A 13,557-nucleotide genomic window follows, 5' to 3' on the forward strand; every position below is an offset into this window, starting at 1 on the left:
AATGATTAAGGGTGAATAAACAAAACACAAAGTCGCTAATTAATAGGGATTAGGGAGTAAATTATAGGGTTCAAATCACTGTCTTATAAGACCATTAATTAACGTTAGCCACTGCCTGTCAACTTCAGTTGTTTGCCACACGAAAAAATGCACATACAGCCAGCCATTCACAATAATTTCAATACCAAAACCCACAAAATTTAAACAATATCAAAACAGAAAGAGAGAAGGAATTAATTGTTTAGGGATAGGTTTGGTGTATACCTTTGGATTACTTAAAAGATCCATATATGATGTGTCAATGAGATGTTGTGAGTCTCTTCCAACTTAATCAGAAGTTTCAAGTTGTGAACATATCTACTTTAAAATTCATGAATGGTATTTTGTCACCCTAATACAAATATGATTAGTGTTGAATTATTTAATATGAACTTTTAACTAGAAATTTAATTATTGTAAAAACTAAGAAGTTTATAATTTTAAAAAGAGTTTTTGATTAAATATTTCCTTAAATAAGAATTCAAGTCTATAAACACGATTAAGACTAAATCTAGATTAATCATAGGTGGTCTGCATAGGCAGCTCAACTGGCCACATGGGTGAACTTTGAGAGAATAGACCACGGATCGAGTCCCACCCGTCTTTGTGTTCAGCTGGGGCGTGGGGCCCTTAGGTTGGGGATTCAACCTTTTTGGGAGAAGATTAGTGATAGGTAATAAAGCCAGATGTCAGGAATTATATATAAGTGTACTTAATTAGATGCATGTATGATTCATGAACAAAAATTCAACATAAATCTAGGGAGAGAATTAATAAAAGAAGCAGCTGTCATCCGGCTGAGACAAGCCGCAATTATACGAAGCAAAAGAGGGCGATGATCAAGGTGAGAGAGCCATGTTATTTTCTTGTGCAAGCTGGAAATTAAAATCCAGCTTTGCCCACAAACAAAGGTTGCTATCAACAGCCTGTTCACCACCATTTCCAAGTTCTTCAAAAAACTAATATAATATAATAATAATAATAATGTATATATATTCACCATATTTTTGGGTTTTGGACAACCACCCCCCACCCAAGTCAATATATATAATTCTCCCTTCAATTTAACCAGAGAAAGAGCAAATCAGTGGTAACCCATTACAGCTGTTAGCCATGTGTCCATTATGGTTCAAGAAAACCACCCACTATAAACTTGCTGTAAATTTAAGATATTTCCTGTGAATTCAATTCTTCTCAGATTGGCTTCTAGATTCTTGAAATTCTTCTCGAAATAAGAATGGTCACAGTAAATGGACAAACATTTCTAGTAGTTTTCTTACATATCCTAATAGATCTAAGTGATAGTCTAAATCTTGGAAACATAAGCTGCCATTTTCATGGAAATGTCAGAGAACAGGTTAAGCAAGAACATCTTGTTTTGAAGAATAGCATGACCAGAGAGGAGGGCCACCAAGACAGCAGACAATATATCTAATCCTAAGACTTATCTACTATGTAACTAACTACTAATGAGACTTTGCTCCCTAGATATGTGGGTTAGAGGGTGCATTGGAGTAGTGACATGTCTGGCTAAACAGTCAACATACAAAAGCATTGAGCAGCTGCACTCTTTCCCTGCAAAAAACCATTTAAAAAAAATAAAATATAAGACAAGAAAACAGCATTGCCAACATAAGCATAACACAACCATGTACTAAACCGAGAATTCAAGCCCCTTATTTGCACAGAACAGAAGAAGTGACATCCTACCAGCTCAAATTGTTATCTATCTATATTCTGCAGATAATAATACAAAACGTGATTCTTATTGTGCACCTAGAAGTGAGCAGAGTTGTCTGCCATAAGTTTCCACCTCAGACAATGGATTAAGCCTTGTGTCAAATCGGCCAAGTAATGCGATTTTATGTTTCATTGTATGATTCTACTTTTAGTCTTTGAGGAAACATTTCGATAATCATTTCTTATCAAACTGGAATTAGTCATTATTGGTTCGACAGGCCTCTATACCAATAACATGGCATAACTCAAAAGCCCATGCAGTTCTACTCTGGTAATGTGCAAATTGCAGGTTATTTGAAGGTTAACAACTAATGTTTCTATAGGACTAAGACCTTAAAATGCACGAAAAGATACATACAGGTAATGTTTGTGTTGGAAAGTGGCAATATGGCAACTAGATAGTGGTATAATCAAGCATCTTTCCTTACATAATCATGGAGCAATAGTTATGTGATTGTGTCAATTGAACAGAAAGGGCTTTAAATTCAACCTATACAAGTAACAATTGTGCAGTGACAAAGACTCCGTACTAAACAGTTAATAATATCCCAATCTTTCTACGGCTTTGGTAGTACTGTATGTTCATACCTGGATATCATACTTTGCATTATTGTACACCCATTAATTGCAAGCCAGATTACACTAGTCATTGGAGGTCTCATTGCCATCATCATCTGCCGAATTATTGAGCCTCGTTATGTAGATCTAGAAATGGAATCAAAGTTAGTTCAATACTTCGGTAAAACCATATAATGTTTTATGCCTGTAAATGAAACCTAATATTTCACATGAATGTCAAATGCAAATACTTCTAATGCTTTTTAAGCATATGCATATCAAATCAAGTAAAAATAACATGCTCTGGTTTGACTAGCATCACTGCATGTCCTTCAAAGTTCCAACCAAAACTTAGACACATGTCACTCGATCACCAAGTAATAAGAAATCATGAGCATGTATCCTATTAGCCATCATCACCTTAAATACTGCACGCTTTATCAATTGAAAAACGAGTGCATCCCCATCGACCAAGTCATGATCAACAGCAAACTTCTTCCATCCTCCACTAAGTCCTGCTTTCCTGGCCAAGTATACAGTTGGCCACTCTGCTCCTGATTCATCTATCAATGTCACAGTTTCATCTCGGGCTGGAAGGTTCCTCCTGCAGAAGTATGACGGAAGCCCCTGCATCATTGAATCCCAGCAGTGTTATCAGCCCTTCATAGGCTTAACATGCTTTCAAATGGACTAACTATGTAGTGAACAATCTTCCATAAAATAAGAGAGTTACTACCAGGAGAATGTACACCAATTTTCAAAATTGATAAGTTAGAATCCCTTGGTTTATTGGCATACACACACACAAAACGTGATCCTTAGGTGGTGTCCAAATCATTCTCTGTGCACCCAAGTCCCAACTATGCTATATCCTAACCAAGCTTTGATCCTCAAAGTGATCATGCTAGTCTTTTAAGGCTGAAAGAAAAGGAGCATGGCAGAGAAAATAAGCTATCCACTACACAATCTATCTAGTAGAGCTACAAACTCCTATTCTATCTGCACGTTTATAAGATAATAACAAATTTCAAGCACACCAAACATCAAAGAAATGAAGCAATAGCCTGCAGTATAACCTATGCAAGAGTTAGCTAATATGTAGCTTAACATCATATCTGGACTGCAATGCTACAGCTATCCATAACTCGTTAAGATAAAGCCATAGAAAAAACCATGTGATTGTCAAGTTCTTTCATACAAAGTCCAGGACTTTGTTAACAAGTAATAGCTGTGATATGAAGTAGTAGTAACATCTCCCCATTCTACATCTGCGCTAGTAGGACAAACAATAAAAACTATGAACTTCTCCTAGTTTCAAAGAGACAGATTCTCACCAGCCAAAAACCGCCGCTAACATGGGATGGAAGCATTGATCTAACAAAGGTTGGAACGTTAGACTCCAGACTTGCCTCCAACTTCTCGGCTTTCAATGTAGCAACAGCCCTATCTTTGTCAGACGCATATACCCTATTTGAGAGATCCCTCCTCCTTGGGCACGAAGCACTACAGCACAATGAGAAAATGCAGTTTAAAGTAGGCAAACACCCAATAGAAGCAAAAAACATCACAACTTTAAAACTTCATTCCAACTAATCACCTTCGGGGTAGGATCCGCTCGTAGTAGGTCACCTGAAATAGTGCAATCCAAATGAGTTCAAGTCATTCCAGTAAATCAAAGATAAAATACTCCAAAAAAGAGCTAAAGTTCATCAAAAAGTGCAATGAGAAATTGAGAATTGAGAAATACTTCTCTGTACTCGGGCGCGGCGGATTTGGCGACCCGGGGCGATCGTCGCACCGGGACAAGCTCTGTCCTGATTACGCGCGGCTTCACCTTCTTCATCTATACAATCGCCCAGAAAACATGAGGGATTTTAGGAAAGAAATAAAAGCAAATAAAACGGAAGGGGGCGAGGGTAATACATACAGGAGAAGGTTTGGGAGATGCATTTTTTAGGGCGAGAGAGAGCAGAGGAAGGTGGAGCTCTTCCAACCTTCTCTTGTTCTCCTCCACCCTCTGCTGCCGTAGCTCCTCGTACTTCACCTTTGACATCACCATTTTCGCACTGCTTTGCTTTTCACCCAAATCGGACTATGGGAGACTAAAAAAGACACACACAGACAGTCGACCGTTGGAATGCAACCTTAATTTGAATTATTACATAATATATTCTTATGGAAAATTGTGCATATACCTTATACGGAGTATAAAAATGTATCTACAGTGAATTATACGAGTTATTATGTACGAACTCCTAAATTTTACTCCATCAATCATTCAAGATTTGTGAGAGAATATAAATTGAAAATATTTTCTAAATTACACCGATTTCGTAGATATTACGTGCCAATTTCTCGTAGAAGAACCCAACTTCTTTGCAATAAACTGAAGAAAGTAAGTTCATTGAGAATCCCAGATTCCCAGCTCTTCTTCTTCTTCAACGTTATCTGAATCTTCCCGCCGTCTTGTTTTTTACGGGGAATCTTCTAATCCTTTTTGGGCTCGGGCCGGACTGGCCTGCGCTTGGGTTTGATGGGAAATCAGTTTAGCACTTTAGCCCATTTCTACCAATACTAATTTCTTCCTAAAGATCCCAAATTTAAATCTTAAATCAAACTGTAACCCGATATTTATCTGCGACGGCACTCATAAACGACAGCTGAAAATAAAGAAAATATAAGTATTAATTATTCATCCGACTTTATTAAGGTTGGTGACTGTTATTTAATCAATCAACATGACACCTACCCAGAGAAAGGAACAGCCTTGATATTGATACTATCGATCCGTCGATCCTTCAACCACAAAAAAAAGTTAAAAAAACTCCCATAATTAATTCGGAGGAATAAATCTGTTTAAAGTATTCCGCAGCATTTGTTTCTTCGTTCTTGCTTCTTCTAGTGTGTTCTGAAAGATACAGACGGGGAAACATAGGGATTTGGGCACATTGGAAGAGGGGGTTTCGAGAGAGAGATGATGGGATGGAGGCGAAGCATGAGGAGCTGAGGGAGAAGGGAGATGGCAAGGGGAGAGTGGGCGGTTGGGGGGAATAGCAGCGGAGCGAGAGGGAAATGGTGTTCTTACAAGCGAACGACAATTATTATATGCTCAATCAACGTTGTGGTCACACTCTATGTGCTTCAGTCTCTCTTCAATTCTCTCTATATGTATCCCTACAATGATTCCCAAAGTGGTAAGCTTTCTATTCAATTCTGGGTTTTTGCTTGCGTAATTATCACTTTGTTGATTGTGGAGAAATTTGCTTTTTTTGGGCTGTAAAAGGGTGGTTTGTTATTGGGTGTTTTGTATTTGCAGCTTTTAGGTATACCCCAGATCAGATTAGGAAAATGGAAGAATCTACTCGAATAAGGAAAGAATCAGAACCTACAGAGCTTATTAAACTGGTAACACTGAGTCCTTTTAGATTTGGAGTTTTCTTATCTGTTTGCTGCAGTGTGCCAGTGTTAAGATTTTGGTTGGTGATTTTGAGGCTTATGTTGAAGATTTTAGTGCAATTGATTGATGAAGGCTATATTTGTGTTCTTGTGAAGGTAAGCCAATTAAAGAAGGAATTTTTAGTGGAAGAAAAGGTTGTGGAAGTTCCCCAGCCCTTGAAGCGGAAGATAACAGATGAGTTATTAGCAACTTTAAGAGGCTTGGATGGCAATGCAAATACAACAATGCAGAGAGGTGAGTGCAGAACTGCACATTCATTTTCAGCTAGCAACCATTCCAATTACTATATCTACTGAGATTTCTAATCCTGTATATGGAATCTTTTTGAATTGTGACTGTGTGAATTGTCAATTCTTAAACTTAAACCATTTTAAGCACCTGATTCTTTAAATAATTCTTAGGAATACTTCTGTTTTCTACATTATATTCGATTATTGCAATCTAAAATGACACTTTATGCTAAGTTTTGGAGTGAATGGTTTTGTTGAATTATATATGTGAAGTATAACTCTGCATGGCCTGTAATCCACACACTAATACTGTGTTTGAATGGGTAGAAAATGAGGGCAAAGTAAATGGGAGAGAAAATAGGAGGGAAAGGGAAATTGAGAAGAAAATTTTTGGTCTGATAGTTTGATGAGAGGAAAGAAAATGAGAAGATCAGAGTGTGAAATGGAGATTGTGCATGTATTGGAAAGGAGAGAGGAACTAAGTCATGTGCATAGTGGGTGTTGGGGCTAGTTTTCTTTCATTTTCTTCCCATTTGGGGAGGAAAATATTCGATAAGATGGGAGATTATCTTCTCTCCCGTTTCCCTTTATTTTCTTTCCATTCAATTTTCTTTTTGTAATATTGTCCAAACAAGAAGTTAAATTTCCACCCAATTTTCTTTCCCTACATTTCCATCCATTCAAATACACAATAAATTTTATAACGTTCAATGTAAATTATCTTGTAAACTATTAGACCTTATGTGGCACATTAGGTTTACTTTTTTGGAAAATGATGAATAAATTAGTCTCTTAATGCTTACTTTGAGGTTAGCTTTAAAGCATTATGTTAAACTACAACTTGGCATAGGTCTCCATGAAAAGCACCTATGAAATGCTTCTGAAACTCTATTCTCCATTTGGGTAGAGAGTAGAGACATCCCTTGTCATTATCCCTTAGACTAAATTTCAATTTAGTAGTTTGATTTAGGTGTTTTAGAGTATGCTTAAGTGAATTAATGCATGAAAAAAGCGCTTGGTATTTGAAATGCATGCTTTGAATGATTTTTTGGGTAAAAGTGCTCTGTTGTTTGTGTAAAATTCTCCTATGGTGTAGGTTGCACTTATCATTATTTTTTTATACTTTAATCAAGTTTTCCATTCAAAGTTTCCTTGGTTTTATGATTCCCGGGGGTTGTAAGGGGGCATTAAGCTTATGCAACAGACCAACAAAGTTCAAAATGTTCTTATTCTAAAACACTTCTCCAAGAGAGTTTTCAGACTTTTATTGTTGATTTGAGTAATTGATCTCGTATTCTCTCTTAGATAATAGAAACAAGTAATTAGTGTTCAGGTACTTGTTGCTATGTAAATCCACTTTGCGGATTCTTTGGACTGGCAGATTTTTATTTTTTATTTTTTTCGTTTGCTGCTTTTAGTGTAAGCTAGATATCTTTGTAAATTGAGAAATTCACAACTAGTTCAAAATCTTTCCTTTGAAATTAAAGTACCTTGCTTTTTTAAAAACTTCTATTTTGACATTTGGTCATCTCGGTTTTCTGGATGAGCAGAGGCAGTTGAAAGCTGGCGCATGGCTAAATTAAAAGAAGCCACTGACATGATTCTTGGGAACGCATCAACTGCAAGTATTGAACCGGAGGAAGCCAGTAATTCAATTCTATCCTTCAATTCTGACCATTATATTTTGCACATTTATATTAAAGAAATTTATAGTCCCCTTTCGTATTATTTGTATTTTGGTGTTTTTTTTGGGTGTCTTTTCTGTCATATATTTATTTCAGGGGTTCCTTTCTCTATAGGAATGCTTGCAAGAGTTTTGGATGTCGATTGGGTTGAGGTATTAGAGGAAATCGGTCTCTGGATCCCTGCTGAGGTTATTAATAAGGAACACGATGACAAGCCTGAAGGAGCAGAAGTTGGTAATGATATCCTCTTTTTTTTTTTTTGGCTTTTGCTAGGCAGCTTACCCTTCGGACCGTACTATAAAAAAGAGAGAACAAAAACAAAAACAAAAAATTTACAACAGAAAAAGATTGAGCGAAAGGAAAAGATCAGATTGAAAGATGTTTATCTAATCTCCACGACTAAGCATTTTGATATTTTCCCTTTATCGTATCGCAAAAAAAAAATAATTTGTCCTTTATCTTTGAAATTTCTACACGTATTACAGAGAAGTAGGAAAAGGAATTGAAGTTATTTGCTTGATTATGAAGCGTTTCATTCTTTAATGCGAGGGACTTTTGTTCTTCAGAACCTGAAATTATAGCGGGGAAACGGCTTCCCCCTGAATGCAATGCTGAACTTCATACGGATTATGATGGCGCTGCTGTCAGATGGGGTCTTACCTACCATAAAGAATCTGCATACGAGTGTTGTAGGGCTTGTCTGGAGCAGGCCAAGCGTGCCAAATCAGGCGACAAGAAATGCAACATATGGGTTTACTGCCCAGCGGAAACAGGATGCTACTCCCCCGATATTTATAAACACAAACATCAGGAATGCTGGTTGAAATACGTAAGTTCTGTTCCCATTTCTCTGCTCGTTTTAGGCTCTCATAATTCACCACTGAACATTTCTAATAGAAACGCTAATATTCGTGATATTCTTATTGACAAATGCATGCAGTCTGAGAAACCCAAATTGAACTTCCAGCATCGGTATTCAGAAACTTATAGAAACGCCCATCCAAATGCTCCGGTAATCGTTCCATGGATGTCGGGAGTGGTGAGCGTATGATCTGGGGAACTTTCCACTGAAGAGAAGCAGGCCGGCGATCCTCGGGTGAAGCTGCATATATATATATATCATCACAAAGTGAAGATCAGATGTTGTAAAAGCCTCGCAAGAAGGCAACTAAAGTGTATGTAGAGAATTTTGCATTCAATTTTCTGTGCTGCAGCTGCATTGTATTGCTTCATCACTTTTTGTTTAGATGGGCATAGATCATATCATTGGATTGGCTAGAATTCTTCTCCTATTCTTGTTTCTTCTTCTTCTGTGGAAATATTACTTAATGCACTAATGCTTAGCTTTACAAAGGCATTAATGTTACCTGGAACTTTCAAACCTTAAATTTGTTTTCTCATTCTATGTTTTTTGAGTGATTAGAGAAGGTATACACTAGGTAAATTTTGCCTTGTAATTTTAGTTGATAAAAGACTACAAGAAAATAAATTAATATAAATTGTCTATAATTAATCCGTTAAAACTAAGATCAATAAACTATTTTTATTAGGATTGGGAAACTTTACCTTAACATCTTTTAAGTCCACTATCTTTCTATATTGGTCTGACCTGAAAGGAATCAATTTGTCAGATCCCAATTTTACTTTATTTTGCTCTCATGTTGCAATGGCCATTAAGATCAGACCTATAGGCCCAGCACGCGAGACCATGATGGAAACAAAAGGAAAAAGACAGCTTAATCATTGCGAGGAGGAATCTAGGTTTTTCGATCTCCTCCCAAAAGTCCAATTTCCAACTCAACTAAACATTCGAGAGAATATAAATCAGGGTAACTATAAGTCTATAAGGGATTTGTTCATTTAAAATATAATCCTCACAATCTTGTTTTCGAGATTCGAACCTTAACTTGGTCTCTTCTCTTAAATACTGTGTACTAAATCATTGAGTTAAATCATGCAGGCAAGAATCTAGGTTTTTCTGTGTCTGGGTTTAATCTGATCTGCCGTCTTTTTCAGCACAAGGGAGCCATGATTATCCTTAATTACACCCACCATGTACTATGTCGTCAAGTGGAAATCTGATTCCGTAACACCAACCATAAAAAAAAATGTAATTTCTAGCAAAAATTTCAGGTCGTACGTAGTGGACATTGTCTGGTAAAACGTCCAATTAGCTTGCAATTAATAACTTCAAACTAAAGTGAAAACAATGGCTGTAAAGTCTAAACCTTGTAAGTATCTATCACAGTGTAGTGAGAGGTCCAGGTATACATATCCGGAAGACAACCTCTTGTTTTCATTCAATTCGATTTCTCTAACGTTGTCTTTACCCTAAAGATTAAAGACCATAAACACTATATAGTATACTGCATGATAGTCTTATGATGTATCTATAGCTTCACTCGCCGGAAATTCAAGAAAGTTACAACCCAACGCCGATCTCTTCCCAACATGACCTTCTCTCATAACGAAGACCCGTCGAATCCTTCTAAGAGATGCAAATTCCTTCCGTCTACTCTCAAGGATGCGTTCGCCAACTGCCGGAATTTTCGCGGGAAGCTGTCGGGTACGAGGCCGGAAGACGGCGGCGCCACCAGCGACGAAGAGGAGGACGATGAAGACGAAGTAAATGTTCATCATATATTTTTTCTGAATACTACTGTTCATAACTATTTTCTGAACCTATTGAAGCATAAAGTGTCATGTCCTCTCTAAAGAAACTCAAACTCATAATTTCTTGTATAAAAGAGTAACTTTGTGTCACTGAACCACAAGATCCTTGCCAAATGTTAGATTGAATTGATTAGTATGTATATCCAAGAAGCGGTGGATATGTATTGTTGTTAATGTTTTGTTGTTGCAGGTATTTGTGTCGGCGGTTATAAGCAAATACATGGAGTCGAAGATCAAACGTAAGACGAGCATTACATGGGATAAGTTCGGGTGGGCGTTCTCGCCGGCGGCCGGGGATTTGTTCACAACAGCAAAGGCGGCGCCGGCGCCGGCGGAGGAGGAAGAGGATGAGTTCATGTCGGTGGGCACTCATCTGTCTCGGTGCTCCAGCGCCGGCAGCTTGGAGGCGTTTTTCTCGGCGAAGACGACGTCGTGTCTTTCGCGGTGTTCGAGCTTGGGGAGGATTGAGTTCCCGGAGTACCGGCGGCGATCCTCCATCATTCTGGAGTTTTCTCACTGTGAAGGATGGCCGTTCGGGCTTTGCCGGAAAGCGGTGTTGCTTCCGCCGCTGCCCAAATCGCCGTCTGATTCTTGGCTATGGCGTAATAAGACCACTGGTAGACCATCATCATTTAAGATGCATTGAATTGCTTGTCTCTACACTTTGCTAGCTACTGTTTAAGCTTTAAGAATTATTATTGATAAACACACTTAAGTGCTTCAATTCCCATATGGGTTTTAGAAAATCAACTTATAATTAATGTTCTTGATTATATTGGAGGGATTTATATATTTCATTTAGTCTGAATAGAGGTATAAACAAGTCAAGTTCTTCTGTCAAAATTCGTTTCCAGATTGGTAAAATTTGAATTTGAGACAAACTCAAGTTTAAATATTTTTGGTTTGTAACCTGTACTGTCAAGCCCATAAAACACATTCAATTTGTTATGTGAAAAGAGACTATAGTTCAGGTATTATTTGAAACTCGTCAAAAGTATATAGAAATTAACAATCTTTATTACTCAAAGCAAAACCAATATCTTATTTCTTCCAAATTCCTTTAACATTATTATACTTTATTTTTCACCTACTGTGTTGGGCAGCCACCGACTGCTTTAAATTAAAACCAATATATTTCATTTGACAAGCTAAGGTTTTTACTTAATTGGTTTCACTGGCGGCCATGTGGTGTTTGGAAAGCTATCTCTATCATGCTGCTATATTTGATACATTTCAAAATATAGTGGATTGTGACTTGTGAGGTGGTGATGAGACAGGAAATTTTGTTTTTATTTGACATTTCTTACTTTCTTAGTGCTTGATTGCTTAATGAAAACATATTTTAACTTACCCTATACATACTTGTGAAGTTGAAAGCTATGTTGTCCATAAATGCCAACTAACTTTGTCCTTAACAACCAATCTTCCCATTTCTAACCACCAACCAAGGATTGTGCTAGATATACTAGCTGACTGGATGGTGTGCCATTTCTGCAAAAGACAATATATCTTCTGGAGTAATTTGTCGATTAATTAAGGTTACAAGATAAACTTTAATTAAAATATATCTTCAGGTATCCGTGTAGACTTTTCTTGTAAATCAAAGGTTGCTAGTTGAGAAATAAATAATATAGGATGGAGTTGAGCTGTTAGCATCCGTTTGTTGTTTAGAGCCTTTCATGGTATATATAGTGCTTATATGAAGTTGAACTTCATTAAATTGCGCCGACAATGTTGAGACCCCCTTGATGACTTTTTTGCATAATAGCAATTAGGCAAAGACAAAAGAGTTCATTATTTTATCTGAGAAATTATTAAACATTTCAAAAATAGTGTTATATAGTCTGCTTTGTGTTCATCTTTTCCGAGTCAGTTTGTTATCTCTAAGAAATGGGGACAGAGGGTCGTGAAATATCCCATGATGTTCCACCATACATACGAGTCTACGCCGACGGAACCATACAAAGGTTGGCAGCCACGGAGTTCGCTCCGGCAGCTTTTGATCCGGCGACCGGCGTGACGTCAAAGGACGTCGTGATTGATCCCGTCACCGGCGTATTCGCCAGGATTTACCGTCCGGCCAACGCCGGAAACAACCTCCCTTTGGTAGTCTACTTTCACGGCGGAGCATTCTTCCTATCCTCCGTCGGTGACCCGAACTACCACGGCTTTCTCAACGTCCTGGTGGCCAAAGTCAACGCCGTCCTCGTATCAGTCAACTACCGGAAAGCCCCGGAACATCCGCTCCCGGCCGCGTACGATGATTCCTGGGCCGCCCTTCAGTGGATTGCCGGGAAAGGGGCAGAGGATTCGCTTATTGGGTCCGTCGATTTCAGCAGAGTATTCTTAGCCGGAGACAGCGCCGGCGCGAATATATCACACCACATGGCGATCAAAGCAAGAAAATCAGACCCGATTTTAGGGCTCAAATTTGAGGGTATAATCATGATTCACCCTTACTTCTGGGGAGAAAACCCCATCGGAATCGAGGTTGAAGACGAAGTGAGAAAGGCAATGGTAGATAAATGGTGGGAATTTGTGTGCCCATCAAACCAAGGCGGCGAAGATTCTCTGATCAACCCCTTCGTCAACGGCGGCGACTCGGCTCTTGCTGACCTGGCATGCGAGAGAATCATTGTTTGTGTTGCCGGAAAGGATATTCTGAGGGACAGAGGGAAGCTTTACTATGAGTCGTTGGTGAAGAGTACGTGGGGAGGAAAAGCAGAAATAATTGAGACAGAAGAGGAAGATCATGTGTTCCACATCTTTGATCCTTACAGTGATAACGCAGTGCAGTTAGTCAAACGTTTGAATGGTTTTATCAACCAAAATATATTGCTAGTCTAATTCCTATCCTAGTTGTCTGTGATGTGTTAATAATGTCAATGTTGCTTTCTGTCTTGAATTTGTGTAATAATGATTTCTGTATCCATCAATTAAGTTGACTAAAGACCCTCTACCATCATGCACACACTGTCCACGCACTATCAAATTTATTGTAAAAGCTATTTATAGTCTCGCACCTTCGGACAGCAACAGGGAACATTGATTACATTTTATCACGAAATAATCAATCATAAATACACAAATTTAAGATAAAAAATAATACTCCGTAATTTAATATTGAACAGGGATGTATATGATCAGTCGATTAGATGATTTCATGAATGGCTTC

The 13,557-nt window shown here is 38.0% G+C and overlaps 4 protein-coding genes across 7 annotated transcripts; 3 read left to right on the top strand and 1 right to left on the bottom strand.

Moving 5' to 3' along the window:
- Positions 1-1,218: 1,218 nt before the first annotated feature.
- On the bottom strand, positions 1,219-4,753 carry LOC116022703 (B3 domain-containing protein At3g19184-like). 4 transcript variants are annotated; one of them, XM_031263552.1, is made up of 8 exons: positions 4,682-4,753; positions 4,265-4,439; positions 4,085-4,180; positions 3,935-3,966; positions 3,672-3,840; positions 2,758-2,964; positions 2,368-2,484; positions 1,219-1,614 (listed from the first exon to the last, which is right to left on the bottom strand). In XM_031263552.1, the coding sequence occupies exons 2-7, from the start codon at positions 4,394-4,396 to the stop codon at positions 2,422-2,424; spliced, it is 699 nt and encodes a 232-aa protein (XP_031119412.1). In that variant the 5' UTR covers positions 4,397-4,439; positions 4,682-4,753; the 3' UTR covers positions 1,219-1,614; positions 2,368-2,421. The 4 variants fall into 4 exon arrangements, with proteins under 4 accessions (XP_031119412.1, XP_031119397.1, XP_031119424.1 ...); XM_031263537.1 differs by having other exon boundaries at positions 4,664-4,728; XM_031263564.1 differs by lacking the exon at positions 4,682-4,753 and adding an exon at positions 4,533-4,547.
- Positions 4,754-5,081: 328 nt separating this feature from the next.
- LOC116022574 lies at positions 5,082-9,097 on the top strand. The gene is made up of 7 exons (XM_031263333.1): positions 5,082-5,531; positions 5,654-5,742; positions 5,890-6,028; positions 7,575-7,670; positions 7,824-7,943; positions 8,276-8,538; positions 8,650-9,097. The coding sequence occupies exons 1-7, from the start codon at positions 5,357-5,359 to the stop codon at positions 8,758-8,760; spliced, it is 993 nt and encodes a 330-aa protein (XP_031119193.1). The 5' UTR covers positions 5,082-5,356; the 3' UTR covers positions 8,761-9,097.
- Positions 9,098-9,962: 865 nt separating this feature from the next.
- On the top strand, positions 9,963-11,225 carry LOC116022740. Its single transcript, XM_031263598.1, has 2 exons — positions 9,963-10,334; positions 10,573-11,225. Exons 1-2 carry the CDS (start codon positions 10,161-10,163, stop codon positions 11,026-11,028), a joined length of 630 nt encoding a protein of 209 aa, XP_031119458.1. The 5' UTR covers positions 9,963-10,160; the 3' UTR covers positions 11,029-11,225.
- Positions 11,226-11,956: 731 nt separating this feature from the next.
- On the top strand, positions 11,957-13,349 carry LOC116022617 (probable carboxylesterase 2). Its single transcript, XM_031263387.1, has one exon. It carries the CDS (start codon positions 12,273-12,275, stop codon positions 13,227-13,229), a length of 957 nt encoding a protein of 318 aa, XP_031119247.1. The 5' UTR covers positions 11,957-12,272; the 3' UTR covers positions 13,230-13,349.
- Positions 13,350-13,557: the final 208 nt, after the last annotated feature.

Source organism: Ipomoea triloba, chromosome 1 (assembly GCF_003576645.1).
Source record: "Ipomoea triloba cultivar NCNSP0323 chromosome 1, ASM357664v1".
In the NCBI taxonomy this organism is placed as follows: Eukaryota; Viridiplantae; Streptophyta; class Magnoliopsida; order Solanales; family Convolvulaceae; genus Ipomoea; species Ipomoea triloba.

Excerpts from the sequence above, each read along its gene's own strand:
- LOC116022740 (XM_031263598.1), top strand. The coding sequence starts at position 10,161 with ATGACCTTCTCTCATAACGAAGACCCGTCGAATCCTTCTAAGAGATGC. Across the intron at positions 10,335-10,572 it reads AGGAGGACGATGAAGACGAA|GTATTTGTGTCGGCGGTTAT; the intron begins GTAAATGTTCAT and ends TTGTTGTTGCAG.
- LOC116022703 (XM_031263552.1), bottom strand. The coding sequence starts at position 4,396 with ATGGTGATGTCAAAGGTGAAGTACGAGGAGCTACGGCAGCAGAGGGTG. Across the intron at positions 3,967-4,084 it reads CCGCGCCCGAGTACAGAGAA|GTGACCTACTACGAGCGGAT; the intron begins GTATTTCTCAAT and ends GCACTATTTCAG. Across the intron at positions 2,965-3,671 it reads TTAGCGGCGGTTTTTGGCTG|GGGCTTCCGTCATACTTCTG; the intron begins GTGAGAATCTGT and ends TCAATGATGCAG.
- LOC116022574 (XM_031263333.1), top strand. The coding sequence starts at position 5,357 with ATGGCAAGGGGAGAGTGGGCGGTTGGGGGGAATAGCAGCGGAGCGAGA. Across the intron at positions 5,743-5,889 it reads CTACAGAGCTTATTAAACTG|GTAAGCCAATTAAAGAAGGA; the intron begins GTAACACTGAGT and ends GTTCTTGTGAAG. Across the intron at positions 7,671-7,823 it reads TATTGAACCGGAGGAAGCCA|GAATGCTTGCAAGAGTTTTG; the intron begins GTAATTCAATTC and ends CTTTCTCTATAG.
- LOC116022617 (XM_031263387.1), top strand. The coding sequence starts at position 12,273 with ATGGGGACAGAGGGTCGTGAAATATCCCATGATGTTCCACCATACATA.